The 19,534-nt window shown below is 40.7% G+C and overlaps 1 protein-coding gene across 1 annotated transcript in view; it reads right to left on the bottom strand.

Annotated features, from left to right (window-relative positions):
* Window positions 1–19,534, bottom strand: part of LOC140476576 (EH domain-containing protein 1-like) — a 73,471-nt gene that overhangs the window by 22,409 nt on the left and 31,528 nt on the right. Inside the window, exons 4-5 of the mRNA XM_072569386.1 lie at window positions 14,046–14,458; window positions 1,613–1,777 (exon numbers count right to left, since the gene is read on the bottom strand). Coding sequence (XP_072425487.1) covers window positions 1,613–1,777; window positions 14,046–14,458 — 578 coding nt within the window. The remainder of the gene's footprint in view (window positions 1–1,612; window positions 1,778–14,045; window positions 14,459–19,534) is intronic.

Consider the following 19,534-nt stretch of genomic DNA (forward strand, 5'->3'; position numbering starts at 1 on the left):
TTGGGCTGCTAAATGGCAAGTTTCATTCATTCAACACAAGTACCAGAAAACTACAAGAGAAAATCTGACCACCGTCCCTTGATGTTCAATTGCATTATCATTGCAATCCTCCACTATCAACATTCTGGAGTTAGCACTGACTAGAAACTAAACTGAACCAGTTCCATAATTAGAATGGGTTTTTGTTAGAGAGAAGAAGGTTGAGAGGTGACTTAATAGAGACATATAAAGATAATCAGAGGGTTAGATAGGGTGGACAGTGAGAGCCTTTTTCCAAGTATAGTGATTGTGAGCACGAGGAGGCATAGCTTTAAATTGAGAGGGGGGGGGGGGGGGAGATAGAGGACAGATGTCAGAGACAGTTGCTTTACTCAGTAGTAAGGGTTTGGAATGCTTTGCCTGCAACGGTATTAAATTCGCCAACTTTAAGTACATTTAAGTCGTCATTGGACAAGCACATGGACGGACACGGAATAGTGTAGGTTAGATGGGCTTCAGAGTGTTGAGCTGACCTGTCCTACCATCGAGGGCCGAAGGGCCTGTACTGCGCTGTAATGTTCTGTAAAGGTAGGTCAGCACCTTCTAAAACCAGGACCATTACCATCTAGAAGAACAAGACACGTGGGAACAACATGGCCAGCAAGTTCTACTCCAAGCCACTCCAAACATCTGTTCTGACTTGGAAATATCACAGTCCCTTTCATTGCCCTGGATCAAAATTCTGGTACTCCCTGTGGGGGTACCTGCACCACAGGAAGTTCAGTGGTTCAAAAAGGCAGCGCACTACCACCACAAGGACAATAAATAGTGGACAACACTGACTGGTCTTACCAGGATCTCTCACATTCAATGAAAGAATAAAAGGAAGTTGTTCTTAAAAATTGAAGAATTCTTGATTTTAGTCTTTGGATACAGAACATAAAATGCAGAAGGTTATGATACAAAGCATTTAAGAACTTAATTTTATGAAGAGATTAAACGAGAGACTGATGTGGTAGATATGTTTGGAAGTATGGGAAAACTGGGCAAGTAATTGAAGAGTCCAGATGAAAGGCTCAGAGATTCAAGATGAAATTCAAGATGCATAGAACAATGAACAGGAGTAACATGTTTGCACTCCCAGTTTTAATGGTTGAAGCAGTTACGATCAGATTGAATAGCGTGGAAGGAAAGAGAATTTAAAAAGTATCCAGGAACAGGCAGGATAAATATGCTTAGAATTACTTGCTTATGTGGAGGACAAGAACCAACAATGTTAGGTTGAGCTAAATGACCCATTTCATATTGTAACGTCGATACACTTACACCGAAGGATGATACCTCAATGAACAAACACTCTTTGGTACAGCCTATTCTGTGTTCTTTCATTTTGCTACCCTTGTAACATCCATCTCTGTTTAAAGTGGTGTGGCAAAGAATACTCAGGATAATTTTCATTACTTATTCTTTAAAAGAATAGAGATGGGATTACTGTAAATTAATTCTAGAAATAACAGCATCAATTCCTTCCCTTGCTCACTCACACACATATCCAAGATCTCTTCGCATTAAAAAATTACATCTTGCGCACTGTCAAATGGAAACAATCGAGTGCACATTGCTACCATCATACCTGCATCTTTTTTACATTGGGAAAATCACCAGCAGAGATATTGTGTTCCTGCTGGAGCGTGAAATATATCTCTTGAAGTCTACTTATCATCTCCTTCTTCTTCAGTTCTTTCCCAAAAACAGCTGGCATCTCCTTCTTTAAGTAACTGATGATATAGGCATGAACCTAGAAACAACATTGGGAGTGGTTAGACAATACATTCAACATCCAATGTACTTTTTCACATGTACCCATAATACTGTATACTAAAATTCTTACATCCATACACACTTCCTGCTTACAAACCTTAAACACATGAATCCAGAGCAGGACAAGGTTCCTCAAGCCTGCTCTGTCATTCAATAAGATAATTGCTTACCCATCCTTGATAATCTTTCACCTCCCTTACTCATACTTTGAAAATATTTCAAGGTTCTTCTGATGCTGCCTTCCTAAGAGGAGCATTTCAACCCTCACAAACGTCATCTCCTCTGTCCTAAATGGGTGACTCCCTATTTTTAAACAATGATGACCTCCTAGTTCTGGATTGTCCCACAAGAGAAACATCCTCTCCACATCTACCCTATCAAGGCCCTTAAGGATTTTGTTTTAATCAGGTTGTCTGTTATTCTGCTAAATGGAGCTGATACAGGCCTAGCCAGTCCAAATTTCCTTCATAACACAACCTGTCAATTCCAGGTATTAGTCTTGTAAACTTTCTCTAGACTACCTCCAATATTTTTACATCTGTCCTTAAATACAGGAGATACTAAATGAGTGGAGAAGGACATCGAAGATAAGAATGTAGGGAAGTAGATGGTAATATCATGAAAAATGTCAGTATTACAGAGGAGGAAGTGCTGGATGTCTTGAAACAAAAATGGATAAATCTCCAGGACCTGATCAGATGCATCCTCGAACTCTGAGAAGCTAGGGAAGTGATTGCTGGGCCTCTTGCCAAGATATTTGTATCATTGATAGTCACAGGTGAGGTGCCAGAAGGCTAATGTGGTGCCACTGTTTAAGAAGTATGATAAGGACAAGCCAGGCAACTATAGACCAGTGAGTCTGACGTTCATGGTGGCAAGTTGTTGGAGGGAATCCTGAGGGCCATGATGTACATGTATTTGGAAAGGTAAGGACTGATTAGGGATAGTCAACATGGCTTTGTGCGTGGGAAATCATGTCTCACAAACTTGATTCAGTTTTTTGAAGAAGTTGTAAAGAGAATTGATGAGGGTAGAGCAGTGGATGTGATCTATATGGACTTCAGTAAGGAGTTCGACAAAATTCCCCATGGGAGACTGGTTAGCACGGTTAGATCTTAGGGAATACAGGGAGAACTAGCCATTTGGAATCAAAACTGACTCAAAAAGGTAGAAGACTGGTGGTGGTGGTGGTGGAGGGTTGTTTTTCAGACTGGAGGCCTGTGACCAGTGCAGTGCCACAAGGATCGGTGCTGGGTCCACTACTTTTCATCATTTATATAAATGATTTGGATAGGAGCATAAGAGGTATAGTTACTAAGTTTGCTGATGACACCAAAATTGGAGGTGTAGCAGACAGCGAAGTAGGATACCTCAGATTACAACAGGATCTTGATCAGATGGGCCAATTGGCTGAGGAGTAGCAGATGGAGTTTAACTTAGATAAATGCGAGTGCTGCATTTTGGGAAAGCAAACCTTAGCAGGACTTATACACTTAATGGTAAGGTCCTGGGGAGTGCTGCTGAACAAAGAGACCTTGGAGTGCAGGTTCATAGCTCCTTGAAAGTGGAGTCACAGGTAGATAGGATGGTGAAGGTGGTGTTTGGTATGCTTTCCTTTATTGGTCAGAGTATTGAGTACAGAGGTTGGGAGGTCATGTTGTGACTTTACGGACATTGGTTAGGTCACTGTTGGAACATTGCACAAAATTCTGGTCTCCTTCCTATAGGAAGGAGGTTCTGAAGCTTGAGAGAGTTCAGAAAAGATTTACAAGGATGTTGCCAGGGTTGGAGGATTTCAGCTATAGGGAGAGGTTGAATAAGCTGGGGCTGTTTTCCCTGGAGCATCGGAGGCTGAGGGAGTGACCTTATAGAGGTTTATAAGGTCATGAGGAGCATGGATAGGATAAATAGACAAGTCTCTTCAATGGGCTGGGCGAGTCCAGAACTAGAGGGCATAGGTTTAGGATGAGAGGAGAAGATATAAAAAAGACCTAAGGGGAAACCTTTTCAAGCAGAGGATAGTATGTGTATGGAAATGATCTGCCAGAGGAAGTGGAGGCTAGTACAATTGCAATATTTAAAAGGCATCTGGATGGATATATGAATAGGAAGGGTTTGGAGGGATATGGGCCTGGTGCTGGCAGGTGAGACTAGATTAGGTTGGGATATCTGGTTGAGTTGGACCGAACGGTCTGTTTCTGTGCTGTACATCTCTATGACTCTACAGAGACCAATACTGTGGACAATACTCCAGGTGTATAACTGAAGAATAACTTCGCTACTTTTCTAGGAATTCCCTTTGCAGTAAAGGGAATTTTATTAACTTTCCTAACTGTTTGCAAGAGTTGCCTATAGTACAATAGTCCCCCCATACCTGCAGAGGATACGTTCCAAGACCTACCGTGGAATCCCGAAACTGTGGATAGGTGAGAACCCATTCATTTAAATGGGAAACGTATGTTCCCAGCAGCCTCCTGGTCCCTGGTTCTGGAATGTTCCCTATATTATGTTTGGGCCACAGTAAACCGCAGTAACCGGACTTGCGGGTACAGGGGTCACTGTGTACCACCCTTTTGCAATTCTTGCACAAGGATACCCAGATCCTTCTATATTACGAAGTGCTGCAATCTCTCTTTTTAGACCATGCTTCACTTTTTATTCTTCCTGTCAAAATGGACAACTTCACATTTTTCATATTAAACTCCATCTGCCACAACTTTGCCCACTCAACTTATTTATAAATCTTTTTGTAGCTTCATGTCTCTTCACAACTTAGTTTCATTCCTATGTGTGTCATCAATAAATTTAGGTACAAAACCTCCCAACCTTTCATGCAAATTTGTTTTTATAAATTGTAAAACATGGAGCCCCCTGCCTTGATCTCTGTGGCATACCACGCATATCTGTTCAACCAATAACCCACTTATGTCTACTGTTTCCTAGTAGTAGCCAAACTTCTAACAATGCCAATATGTTATCCCATAAGTTTTTATTTTTCACAATAACCTTTAATGCAGCACCTTATGAAATCTTCGGTAAACCTCAGTACACCAATTGATTTGCCCTTTACCCACACCGTGTGTTACTTCTAAAAGAATTTAAATTGGTTAACTAAGATTTCCCTTTCACAAAAACCATATTGACTTTACCTGATTACCTTGATTTTTTTCTAACTGCCCTATGACATCTTTAATAACTTTTAACATATTTCCTGCTTTCTGTCTCTCGCCCTTTTTGAATAAACTCACTATTCTCCAATCTAATGGACATTTTTTTAAAAGAAGGGAATTTAGAAAATTAAAATCAATACATCATTAGTCACTTTATTTAAGACCCTTAGTTGATGTCCACCATTGCTTGGGGATTTATCAATCCTCAGCTCCAATAATTTGCTCAGTACCGCTCCCATGGTGACTAACTGGTTTAAGTTCCTCTTGTTTATTTCCTGATTGACAGCTATTTCTGGGATGTTGCTGACACACACCCTAGTGAAATGCAAGTTTTGCTAACGTCCATTTAGAAGGATGCAAAATACCCGTTAAATTCATTTAACAAGCCATTATTTTCCATTGTTAATTACCTTGATGCTCACTCTATAGAAGTAATGCTTGTAATTATTTACTTTCTAAAACTAAATATAGAAACTTTTGCTATCAATTTTTAATATTGCTAATTAACTTTCTTTTGTACTGAAAACTTCCCTTAGTAATCCTTTAGTCATTCTTGGCTTTTTTAAAAATATTCCGTCCAGACTTTTGACTTGCCACCCAATGTTACAAAACCTTAGTTTTTTTAAGTCAACCTGTTCAGAGACATTATGAAACATGTCTCAGGTATGTGGGACTGGAAAGTAGAAATACTGTCATTGCACTGCAAGAGCCCTAACTTTGCACAATTACATGTTTGGAGCCACAGTTTTTATGTAAATAGCCCAGTTTAATTTTTGGCCAACAGCAACCCCCATTACAGCATGATAATAAGGGGTTATTCAGCTAGCTTAATGCCAATGAATGTCAAGCAGTGACATTTCTCTCTTTTTGGCCTGGCACCTGTGTAGCCAGGATGGTACTTGTCATTGGCCAATCCAAACCTGGACATTGTTCCAGTTTCTTGCTACAACTGGATATGGAATGCTTCAATATCAGGGGAGTTGTGCATAGTGCTGAACATGGTGCAAACATCAGTGAGCATCCCCACTTCTGACCTTATTTTGAAGAGAAGGTCATATCGATGAAGCAGCTGAAGATGATCAGGTCTAGGACACTCCCCTGAGTAACTATGGATGTGATACCCTGTGGTTAAGATGAGTGGCCTCTATGAGGAGGTTATTGACGACTAAGTAGCGCTTGACAGCAATGTTAATGATTCACTTGCATTACTTTGATGATTGAAAACAGACTGTTGAGATTGTAGATAGATTTGTGAACGGGCTACACCTGGGCAACCTCCCACATGGTTGTGTAGATTCCAATGTTGTTGCTGTACTGGGGCCACAGCTAGAAGAATCATAGAATGTCTGCAGTGTGGAAACAGGCTATTCAGTCCATCGAGCCCACTTCAACTCTCCAAACAGCATCCCACCCTGATCTAAACCCCCCTACCCTATCCCCATAACCCTGCATTTCCTGTGGCAATCCCACCTACCCTGAACATCCCAGGACACAATGGGGTAATTTAGCATGGCCAGTCCAACTAACCTGCATATCTTTGAAAACCAGGAGCACCTGGAGAAAATTCAGAGATACAGGGAGAATGTGCAAATTCCACACAGACAGTTTCCAAAGGCTGAAGTTGAACCCAGGTCTCCAGTGCAGTGAAGCGGCAGTGTTAACCATTGAGCTACTGTGCCATCATGCAAACATCCACAGTAAGAATTTCTTAACACTAGCTAATGTTATTATGTCTCCTGCTCCCATATCCCAGCTCATCAGCAGTTTATCATCATTAAACATCTTGCTGAGGATGTCTGCATACAGCCAACAAAACCATCATTTGTCATACTTTGTGATGGCAACATTTACAGCCAAAATGCCCAAGACTATATGTCATTTGCATTTTGCTGTAAATGGAGACATCCTGGATTTGTGAATGGTACTGTATAAATGAAAGTCAAAACATGTGACTCTGGAAAAGTACAGTAGGTCAGGCAGCAGCCAATGAGCAGGACAGTCAATATTTTGGGCATAAGCCCTTCATCAGGAAGAGGTCTGAGAGCTAAATAGGAGGGGGTACTTTGGAAGGCGATAGGAAGATGCAAGTGGGGGGGGTGAGAGTGATAGGTCAGACCAGAGGGTGGAGCAGATAGGCAGGAAGGAAGATGGACAGGTGGGACAGTTCAAAAGCGTGGTGCAGAGTTGAAGGGATGGATCTGGGAATGAGGTGGGGGAGGTGGGGGAGGTGGGGGAAGAGAGAGAGAGAGAGAGAGAGAGAGAGAGAGAGAGAGAGAGAGAGAGAGAGAGAGAGAGAGAGAGAGAGAGAGAGGATTCTTCCCCCTGGCATCAAGTGGCTCCCTTTATGCAAACATTCACAGCAGGAATTTTCTACCACTAATGCTGCTTGACTCCTGTTCCCATATCTCAGTTCCTCAGGACTGTACAGCTAACTTTCGTGGCTGCAAGAATTCCCACAAGTTTTACGACTGGGTGTTGCTCAAACTTTGCACTGGTGTTCCCCTGGCCTGACAGCCATCGATCTGTATTTAAGCACATCTTCCTTCATTCTGGCCCCGCTCTTCCTGTGTCACTCGCATCCTCTGAACTGATCCTACTGTCGCCCTTATTTCCTGCAGTTCTCCAGGCTGCTTAATGTTTTGTACACAGTCTCATCTGCTTCCTTTGCCCCAAGAAGTCACTCCCCATTCTTGGTATCAGATTCTGTTAAGAGCATGCTAAATAATGAGCAGTTAAAGGTAACATGGTGAATAGCTTCTACAAAATAACAAGTTATTAGAAATTTTGGGGGATAAGGGCTGGGTAGGAGATCAACTGGCAGACATTACTTCCTTCACAAATGATGTTTTAATTTTAACCACCCCACACCTGCCCCATTTTCCTTTTAACTACAGACTCTAAATTGGATTCAATTTGGTTTTCGTTTTTACCAAAAATATTAGAATGTAAACTATCATCTGCTGCTTTTGTGGCACAGTGGTAGTGCATCACGAGAGCCAGGTACAAGTCCCACCTGCTCCAGACCTCACAACATTAAAACAGACCTGTCGGTATAACTCATCCATGCCGACCAGAAATCCTAAACTACTCAAGCCCCATTTCCTAGCACTTAGCCCATATCCCCCCTAAACCCTTCATATACCCATCCAGATGCCTTTTAAATGCTGTAATTGTACCAGCCTCAACCACGTCCACTGGAAGCTCATTCCATACACACACCACCCTCTGCATGAAAAAGTTGCCCCTTAGGTCCCTTACATATTTTTCTCCTCTCACCCTAAACTTATGCCCTCTAGTTCTGGACTCCCACAAGCCAGGGAAAAAGTCACCCCTTAGCCTCCAACGCTCCAGGGAAAACAGCCCCTTATAGAGGTTTACAAAGTTGAGGGGCATGGATAGGATAAATAGACAAAGTTTTTTCCTTGGGGTCGAGGGAACTAGAGGGCATAGGTTTAGGGTGAGAGGGGAAAGATATAAAAGAGACCCAAGGGGCAACTTTTTCACACAGAGGGTGTATGGAACGAGCTGCCAGAGTATGTGGAGGGGGCTGGTACAATTGCAATATTTAAGAGGCATTCGGATGGGTATATGAAAAGGAAGGGTTTGGAGGGATATGGGCCGGGTGCTGGCAGGTGGGACTAGGTTGGGTTGGGATATCTGGTCGGCATGGACGGGTTGGACCGAAGGGTCTGTTTCCATGCTGTACATCTCTATGACTCTATTCAGCCTCTCCCCATACCTCAAACCCTCCAACCCTGTCAACATCCTTGTAAATCTTTTCTGAACCTTTTCAAGTTTCACAACATCCTTCTAATAGGAAGGAGACCAGAATTTCACGTAATATTCCAAAAGTGCCCTAACCAATGTCCTGTTCAGCCAGAACATGACCTCCCAACTCCTGTAGTCAACGCTCTGACCAATAAAAGGAAAGCATACCAAATGCCTTCTTCACTATCTATCTACCTGTGACTCTACTTTCAAGGAACTATGAACCTGCACTCCAAGGTCTCCTTGTTCCGCTGCACTCCCTAGGACCTTACCATTAAGTGTATACATCCTGCTCTGATTTGCTTTTCCAAAATGCAGCACTTCGCATTTCTCTAAATTAAACTCCCCCTGCCACTCACCAATAAGGTGATCATTCAGTTCCATCCAAGTAATTTTTTTGGATGTATTCCAGGAATATTCTCCCTAAGTACAGCAGAAATGCTATTCCTTATCAAAAATATCACTCCCCCTCACCTCTTGCCCCCCCTTTCTATCCTTCCTATAGCATTTTGTATCCTGGAACATTAAGCTGCCAGTCCTGTCCATCCCTGAGCCACATTTCTGCAATTGCTATGATATCCCAGTCCTATGTTCTTAACCAAGACCTAAGTTCATCTGCCTTCCTTGTTAAGCCTCTTGCATTGAAATAAATGCAGTTTAATTTATCAGTCCTACCTTGTTCTCGGCTTTGTTCCTGCCTGCCCTGACTGACTCACTCACTCCTTTTCCCACTGTACCAGTTTCAGATTGACCTCTTTCCTCACTTCAGGTCACTTCTACCCCAGAGGAGATTCCAATGATCCAAAAATATAAACCCTTTCCCCCTGCACCAGCTCCTCAGCCATACATTCATCTGCTCTATCGTTCTATTCCTACCCTCACTAGCTCATAGCACTGGGAGTAATCCAGACATTACTACCCTTGATGTCCTTTTTAAAATTCCTGCCTTATTTTCTATATTCCCCCTTCAGCATCTCATCCTTTTCCCTTCCCATGCCGTTAGCTCCAAAGTGTACAATGACCTGCTGCTGGTCCCTCTTCCCTTTGAGAACATTCTGCACCTCTGAGACATCCTTGATCCTGGCACCAGGGAGGCAAAACCATTCTGATTCTTTGCTGCTTGCCACAGAAATGTCGGTCTATGCCTCAGAGTCCTCTTACACAATCGATCGCTTGGAACCAGACATACCCCTCATTACATTATGGGCACACGGTGGCACAGTGGTTAGGACTGCTGCCTCACAGCGCCAGAGACCCGGGTTCAGTTCCCGCCTCAGGCGACTGACTGTAGGAAGTTTGCACATTCTCCCAGTGTCTGCGTGGGTTTCCTCCGGGTGCTCCGGTTTCCTCCCAGAGTCCAAAAATGTGCAGGTTAGGTGAATTGGCCATGCTAAATTGCCCGTAGTGTTAGATGCAGGGGTAAATGTAGGGGAATGGGTATGGGTGGGTGTGCTTCGGCAGGCCGGTGTGGACTTGTTGGGCCGAAGGGCCTGTTTCCACATTGTAAGTAATCTAATCTAAAAACATCAGAGCCAGTCTCGATGCCAGAAACCTGACTGTTTGTTTAACATTCCCGAGTGTCCATCATACCTTATATTTTCAAAAACAGTAAACTTGTTTGAAATGGGAATAGCCACACAAGACTCCTACACTACCTGCCTACCCCTCCTCCCTTTCCTGGAGTTAATTCATATACCTGACTGTATCTGCTACTTTTCTATTCCTATAACTGCTGTCCTCCACACCCCCTAGCTCTTAATGCCTTTAACTGCCGCTCCAACTGATCCAAGCAATCTGATAGGATTCACAACCAAAGACACTTTCTGCAGACGTACTAATAACATGGAAACGCCACCTAAACTCCCACATCCACAGGAAGAGCATTTCACTCTACTAAAAGGCCATCTTTGCTCCTTTATCATCTAGAGACCCAAAAAATAGCACTGTCTTATTTTTGCTAAATAAAAAGAGGGGTCATAGTTTTAAGCTGGTTGGAGGAAAGTATAGAGGGGATGTCAGAGGCAGGTTCTTTACACAGAGTTGTGAGAGCACGGAATGCGTTGCCAGCAGCAGTTGTGGAGGCAGGGTCATTGGATACATTTAAGAGACTCCTCAACATACATATGGTCACAAATTTGAGGGTGCATACAGGAGGATCAGTGATTGGCACAACATCGTGGGCTGAAGGGCCTGTTCTGTGTGGTACTGTTCTATGTTCTATGTTCTAATGAGGGATGGTTGGGAGTCATGACAGAACCTTAATGTAGAGGGAAAACATTTAAAAACTATATAGAGGTCTACTTGAAATCTTGTTTAAAAAAAAAACTGACAGAACTGTGGATCAAAAACAAAAACAGAAATTGCTTGAAAAGAAATCAAGAGTTAATGTTTCAGGTCCTTCTGAGGAAGGGTCAGTGGACCCAAAACATTAACTCTGATTTTTTTAATTCACAGATGCTTCCAGACCTGAAATCATGTTTAGTCCGAGTAGATCCTAGGATAGCAAGATGAGCCAAATGGCCTTCTCCCATGTCGTGGATTTTGTGATTTTGTGATTTTATGATTCATTGAAAACTTAAAAACACCACTGTGTGGATGGCACTGAAATAATGTTTTAATTTGATACTTTTTTAATGTGAAAGAAAAGTCGTCAGTGACAGATATACAGAGACATATGTGAACATTTTATTTAAATTTGTTCATTCACAATATGTGGGGGTCACTGGCTGGGCCAGCATTCAGTGCTCATCACTAATTGTCCTGGAGAAAGTGAGGGTGAACTGTCTTTTTGAACTGCTACAGTTCAGAGAAGCTACTGAGAAGAGAATTCCAGAATTCTGACTCACAATCAACAATGTATTTCCAAGTCAGGATTGTGTGGGGCTGGTGGGAAGACCTGGAGGTGTTGGTGCTCCCAGACACCTGCAACCCTTGCCCTTCTAAATGGTAGAGGTCATGGGTTTGAAAGTTGCTATGAAAGGAGACTTGTTGAATTGCTGCGGTGCATCCTGTACAATGGTGTACACTGGAAGTCAGTGTTGAGGGAGTGACATTTAAGGGGGTGCATGAAGGGCATAGGTTTAAGGTGAGAGGGGCAAGAGTTTAAAAAGACCTGGAGGGGTAATTTTATCATATAGAGGGTGATGCATGTATGTAAAGAGATGCCAGAGGAATTGGAGGCGGCAGGTATAATATATTTAAACATTTATATATACACATTTAAAAAGGCACTGGCTGGATACATGAATAGGAAGAATTAAAAGGCACAAAGGCCAAATGATGGTAAATGGGCCTAGGTCAGATTGTAGCCACAATATTTATATGTTGGTCCATGAATACGCTCCAGTTTACTTTGGTCTTAAAGGGAATACACAAAAGAAAGTGCAGACGTGTCTGCACGTGTCATTACAACATCTAGTAATTGAGAGTAGAAAATGCCCAAAATAGGTAACAGATATATAATGAAACAAAAAGGAACGTACGGAACTAAGTACAGCATACTAAGACTATGGTTTAAGAGTTAGATCAGAAAAATACAAACAGTAAAGACACACTTACTAGGTACAGATACCAACAGTTAAATTTCAGACAGGGAGGAGTACATTGGGCCTGTTTGATGGAATAGTGGATAAAATGAGGCAAGCAACATGCTGTGGTTCATTCAGAAGATACAAAGTCTGCTGTAGAGCACAGTTGAAAACTGTAGCTGTAGCACGGACCTCAGAACCTAACACAATCTAGATTCATAAACCTCAACTCAGGTGTCATTGAAAAGCAACATAAAGACCACAGCAATGAAAAGCAAAATGTTGGGATACTTGAACTAAAAACAGATAATCCTGGAAACTCTTTCTCCACAGATGCTACCAGACCTGTTGAGTTTCTCCAGATTTTCTGCTCTAATTTATGAAATTAAACTCAAGACAAATTGTCAAGTTATCCCAAGAAATCCTTCACAGAGGTGAAATATTTCATAGCCTGAATTATTAACATTTTATAAATAAATGAAAGGATTAAAAGGGGAAGAAATTTCAAGTGTTACAAAGCACAGATAAATGAGTTCAACATTTTCTACTATCAAAACAAATGCAACACCATTGCTCATCAGGCCAACTGCACCCAGGAACACAAAGTACATTCCTAACCAATTGTTTAAATGGCCAGTGCTTAATTTTATCAAACCAGAAAGAAAATACACATTTAAAAAACCTCAATCTATTGGTCACTGGAAATGTGATGTTAAATTACTGTTTGTACATGACCGTGCAGCTTTAGAAGTTCCAAAGTTTCAAGCATGACTCCACAGCACATCCTCAGGATACAAGTTGTATAAATATCATACATCTTTCATCTTTAGTCAGAACAAGGGCTGCATTACGTCTGTCCGGTTTTATTGGACTGTTGTACAGTATAGTTAATCCAAAAGTGTGATACTAAATATATATATCATAGTTGGTAAGAAGAGTTTCTTGTTGTTAAACAGCAATTTGCTTTTCAACAAATGGAGTTGCAGCAATGACTGTATTTAGAAATATTATATCAATCTAGCATGCTCATCTCACCCAGCTAACAGATGGATTTATGAATCAAATTGATCAATAGTCTGATTGATGCTCTGTTAAGTGCCGTGACAAAGCCCGTTTCATATTAATGTTAAACCTAATGATGTACTGTTGTGACATTCAATCCTGTGATGCTTCAGTTTCTGCTCAACAGACAGCAAATCCATTGCAAAATTTGCAATAAAAAAGCATCAATGCAGTGGCTGCCATGGTAGCCAGGTTTTAGGATCAGTTCTAACTTCGACATTCTTTTGCTCAGATGGGAGATACATAGCTGGGACAAATCCCTATACCAAGCAAGTCTTCTGATCTTGATCATTTTTAATGTCATCAAGTGTGGCCAGTACTGAGGGTGCCCCTACATCATAAATTGCTGTAGCTCCAAGGCGATATGTCACCACAATCTTCTCCAGGGCAATTACAGATGGACAATAAATGTTGGACTGTCCAGCAATGCCCATACCCAGGTGAATGAATTTATAAAAGTTCAAACCAATTACAGATTTCTACAAACATATACAGTCCCAAATACAAATAAAACTAACGAACTAGATAGCTGATGATAAAGACACCTCAGAAATACTCTTTGTGGATATTGCCTAACTTGCAGTGTTACCAGAATGCTGACATTATTTCAGGTTTCACTCATCTGTAGTAATTTGTTTTATTGTAAGCAGCTGACAATATACAATGATCCATTACTATTTTGCAAGGAACTAGTTCGAAAGATCACTTAAGTGCATACCTTTGCAAGCCTGGCCCGTTTGATGAGGTCATTGAGTTTGCGTAGTGCAGCATTCCGAGGTAAACTTTTAATGTCCCTGAACAGGTCTTCCGTTTCCAACTCAAAAAGTTTCCGATTCTCTGTAATCTGCAGAGGTTTGGACCAGAAGGAGCCGATGTAAACGCGTACAACCTCTGGGGTGTCAATCACTTTGCCAAGGGACCACATCAATGCTCCATACACTCTCATGAGTTGTTGTGTATCAACTTGGTCTGCCTTGTTCAAGACAACTCTGATTTTATCATCTTGGCCTTTCAGTGCCTTGATAGCCTCAGAAAACTCATCAGATATATCCAACTTGTGAGCATCAAACAACAGGATGATACGATCAACCCTTTCAGCAAACCATCGCAAAACTTCTGAAAAGTCATAACCTAATAGAGATACAGACAGAAAACGTGCATAAATACATGTTTCAGCAATAAATTGCATGAAATAGCTCATAAGAGAAACCCCCAACAGATTTCAGGACCAACATTAATGCTTTACCTTCCTGACACCATAACTCAAATTAGCTCCACCTCAGTGTATTCAACTCTAGAAGCTTGCAACAAGTTCATCCCATATTTATTTCATTCCTGATATATTGTGTGCATCAAAGATGTAGAGAAACAAAAATAGAATACACCCTACAAATATTGTCAATTAAGTAAAATCTAGAAGCTTAGAACATGAATTTCAGTACAGGAGGAGAAGGCGGCCATTCGGCCATCCTTTTTGAGCTGACACTGCCATTGTAGATAATCCCCTCATTGCCATTTTCCCACATTATCACCATATTCCTTTATGTAAGGTTGAAGTCTGAACACTAAAAAGACAAGAAAAATGTTAATTCGAAGAAATACATTAGAAGAAACTAAAAAAAGTGAATATGAAGTAGATGGGTGTCACACTGGAAAAATTAGCTAAGTCTGTCTAAGTAGGACAAGTTATAACAGATAATAGCTGGAATGCTGAAATCAGGAGGAGTATTGCAATAGCCAGAAATAAGCTTGTGAAGGTGAAAGATGTGTGAACAGGAAAATTCAAGCTACAGCAGGGGAAATAATTCAAGATGCTACACTCTATCCATTTTCTAATGTGCCTCAGAAACCTGGACAGCAAGTAAAGATGGATGAACCAAAACAGGCCTTAGAAACATGGATGCTAAGACATAAGCATAAGACAAATTTGTAGATTCTTGCGGTTACAAGAGCAAAAAAAAACTCTTAAGTGACATCTAGAAAACAAGGTCAGTATTTCAACCATTTGGGTTTGCTGAAGAGGGAAAAGTATAGGGCAGCAGAAAGAGGGATGAGCCTAGGTGTAGTTGGATGACGAATGTCAGAGTAGAAGCAAAAGATGATGCAAGTCAGATAAACAGGAGTTAACTGCTGCACAGATTGCTTGGAGTAGCTACCAGAGGAAACAATTGGGCTTTTACACCAAATGGATTTCTTCTTCAAAAGTCAGAAAAAAAAAAGGAAGTCTTGCTAAAACAATGCAAGGCACTGATCAGACCACAGCTAGAATACTGTGGACAGTTTTGGGCTCCTTATTTAAGATATACTGGCACTGGGGACTATCTGGTGAGTACAGGTTAAGTACAAATTTGAGTTTAGAAGAATGACAGACAAGCTTATTGAAATATACCAGATTATGATCACAGTGGTTGGTCTTGATAGCGTAGATGCGGAAAGGTTGTTTCCCCTCGTGGGAGAGTCGAGGACATAATCTCAGAATAAGAGGTTACCCATTTAGAACAAAGATGAGGAGGGATTCTTTCAAAGGATGGCATATCTGTGGAATTCTTTCTGGATTTCAAAACAGAATGGAGACAGCCACATAGAAACTGCCTCTGCCTTCGCAGTGTAAAGTGTACAACAACTACTGTCTTTTTTAAAGAGCCCCAAAACACATTTTTCTGATAGACACAAGGAAACAATACTTCATACAAGTCAGTTTAACATGCCAATTGTAATCATGGAGTTTAAAAAAGAAAAATGAATTAACTTGAAAGAATGAGGTCCACATAATTACAATATAGTCCTCCCAAGTTACCCTCATGTACTTATTGTCTTATGCCAAAGCAGAACAGAAAACTAAAGGGGAGAGTTTTAAGAAAGTCATTTTGAAATACAGGTCAGTCATTGAGATCAGTACTATTGAAAAACAGACTGCTCTGAGAACAAAAGAAAGTAACTGCACATTAACCTGGACTGTAGCTACAACATATTGGACAGTTTATGAAAGTTATCAACTTGAAAGGTTAACTTTTTTTCCCCCACCTCTATGGATGCTGTATGATCTGCTGAGTGTTTTCAGCACTTTCCATTATTTCAGATGCCCAAAATTCTCAATTTCAGTTGTGTTTCAGAATACAGAAACATAATTTCCTGTTGATTTTTACTCCGACAAGGAACAAAATGAAACTACCCAAATTAGCAGAATGGAGTTTCAAATAAAGAAGGGACATTCCCACTGCTGAGGGAGCAGCTTCTGTCTACACAGAATCTTGGGACTTCATGGAGGTTTTTGAATACAAGATTAAAGATAAGGAAGTACCCTTAGATTATAGTATTCAGGATATCAAGGTTCAAATATTTCGCCTCCTATAGTAGAACATTGTGGCTATTTGTTACGCCATTGGTTCTGAAAAATCCACTTTGAAGAATGTCTCTAAACAAAGGATTCCAAACATCGTGCTTGAATGCTCTCTCATTTCGCATTATATCTTGGAGACATAATGCATTGGTCTACAATTCACTGAAAAAGATAACTGAGTGACTCTTGCTGTTACTACACAAATTAGCTGACAAATGCAGTGAGGAAGAAATAACCCTGAAACTGTGAAATGCCCAAGCTACCTTCTGATTTGTTATTAAATTTGCAAAAGTAACATTTGACCTTAAGCATCATACTTTTCACAACGTTGGATATTAATTGTCCACTAAACGCACCACTTTAATTAACAATGCAAATACTTTGCCAATGTTAGCATTGATAATGAGTATCATTCAATGATCCGCACCCAGAAATTGAACAATTCAAAATGCTGAGTTTCCTCCATCAGATTGAATTTTTGGACATATTAAAATTGCCACATTTTAAATTTTTATTGTTTACTGTCTATCAATTCTCTTTTATACTCCTCTCTTCACTTTTCTTTCTCTACTTGATTTGATACTTTGTCCTCCTCTCAGCGCTGTATTCCTCATTTTTTTGACCTCGCTAGTTAAAAATATACAATTGTTTGCTTCTCTGTTTACCAAGGTCACAAACTGCATGTTAGTCTCACCATGCAGTTATCAACTTTCTCAGCAATTTTGCAGGCAAAAAAAAATTTAAAAATCAAAAAGTGTGCACCACAAGTGTAAAAGGGCACGAGTGAGAGAATCAGACTTCATGACGTTTGGTCCTTTGAATCATTCAAATTATAGATTTGAGGAAGAGTGGTAGCAACATCCTAAACTTTCCTCGTTATGTCCAGACCATATCTGCATCAGTATGGAACAACATTCCTTATGAACAGCATGCCAAGTGCCCTGAGAGTTTACATTAAAAAATGTGGAGCCTGAGAGAGACTTTACGCAGACAAATGTTCAGCATAATCATGATATGGACTGCTTGGAGTCTAAAATAAAACTCTCCAGTATTGCCTTCATCCAGCTCTCAATAAAAATAAAAATTCTCGAATACAAGACCAGTGGTAACTTTATGCAAATATAGACAATGAGATGTTAAGAGGATAATCTAAAACACAAAGACAAGGAGACATCATTCTGTTGAAGTAAATCACACTCTGAACAGAATTCTTCAATATGTAGCGAGTACTTCTTTATTTGTTAGTGGGATGTAGGCATTGCCAACTGGACCAGCATTTATTGGCCATCCGGCAGCATGGTGGCTCAGTGGTTAGCACTGCTCTGTCACAGTACCAGGGACCCAGGTTCGATTCCAGCCTCAGACAACTGTCTGTGTGGAGTTTGCACATTCTCCCAGTGTCTGCGTGGGTTTCCTCTGGGTGCTCTGGTTTCCTCCCACAATCCAAAAAAGACGTGCAGGCCAGGCGAATTGGCCCATAGCGTTAGGTGCATTAGTCAGAGGGAAATGGGTCTGGGTGGGTTACTCTGAGGGTCAGTGCGGACTTGTTGGGTCGAAGGGCCTGTTTCCACACTGTAGGGAAATCTAATCTAATCCATAATAGCCGTGGAGAAGGTGATGATGAACTGCCTTCTTAGAACAATCAAGTTATCGGGGTATAGACAGACCAACAGTGTTATCATGGAGAGAATTCCTGTTTTTTAACACAGTAACAGTGAAGAAATGTGGATATAATTCCAAACCTGAATGTGCAATTTGGTGGAGAACTTGCCTCCATGCATGTGCTGCTCTTGCCGTTCCAAGTGATGGAGATTGCCAGTTTGGAAGGCACATATAGACTAACTGCAATCTTTTAATGACTAAACATAACAGGATCTAGAACAAAGAGGATGTTTCTAGTTATGTGAGGTGTGGCGAGAGTTAAATCATAACTTATTGAGTATCGGTTTCTCTTGGAGCTGCACTCAACTGTGATAAAAGACAAATGTGGAATTGGCCAATTTTCCCTGCTTTACAACAACCTTCAACTGTGCAGAATTGCCCGGAGTCTAGAATAGTTTAGTGTGGGTTAATAAGCTAAAAGTTCTTTTGCTGACTTCTTTTTGGAACAGTCATAACACAACCAGCCAAGCAGGTTTTCTCATTTTGATAACCTATTGAGCTGTAGATGAAGTGAGAATGTATTCCTCAGTTAGCCTACTAAATGCTTGTCATATTACAGAAATATTGACAATTTGCAAATTGGTGAGGAGCCAGTAAGCTATGTTATCCTCCACTGGCCAAGAAACAACACGCAGATAGACAGTGATATATGGCTGAGGAAGGAAAAGGATTGTATATTGCAAACAACTTCAAGATATTGTATGGTTTGATAGCTTTATGCAATAAATTGTATGTTAGTCAAACAGATCAATGTCTTTATACTGTTTTGCTCTAAGACTAATTACAATCTCTCAATATTTAATTTTTTAAAAATCCATGGTCAGAGTTTAAGTTAGTGAAGCAAGAATCCTTTAACAGGACTAATGAACAACTACCTTTGTGAAGTCATAAATAGTAATTACTTTATAAACAAGAATCAAAAAGTTAAGCCAATATACTACATGATCACACTTTCATATCTTTGCACAACAGATGCCTATCCAGCAACCAGAAATTCTTAAAGCTAGTGCTATACAGCAAAAATTCTCGAAGACTACCCTGAAAGGTAGAACTGTGAAAGGCAAAAGAGGGCAGCTAAACAAATGCAGAGGCACACAAAGAAACAGATCAAGACAGAAGCACGAGGGGAGAAATCAGATGTAAGACAGAATTCTGCAGGTAAAGCATATCACTAGTACAAATGGAAATCATAGGAATGATATGAA

Source organism: Chiloscyllium punctatum, chromosome 4, assembly GCF_047496795.1.
Source record: "Chiloscyllium punctatum isolate Juve2018m chromosome 4, sChiPun1.3, whole genome shotgun sequence".
Taxonomy (NCBI): domain Eukaryota; kingdom Metazoa; phylum Chordata; class Chondrichthyes; order Orectolobiformes; family Hemiscylliidae; genus Chiloscyllium; species Chiloscyllium punctatum.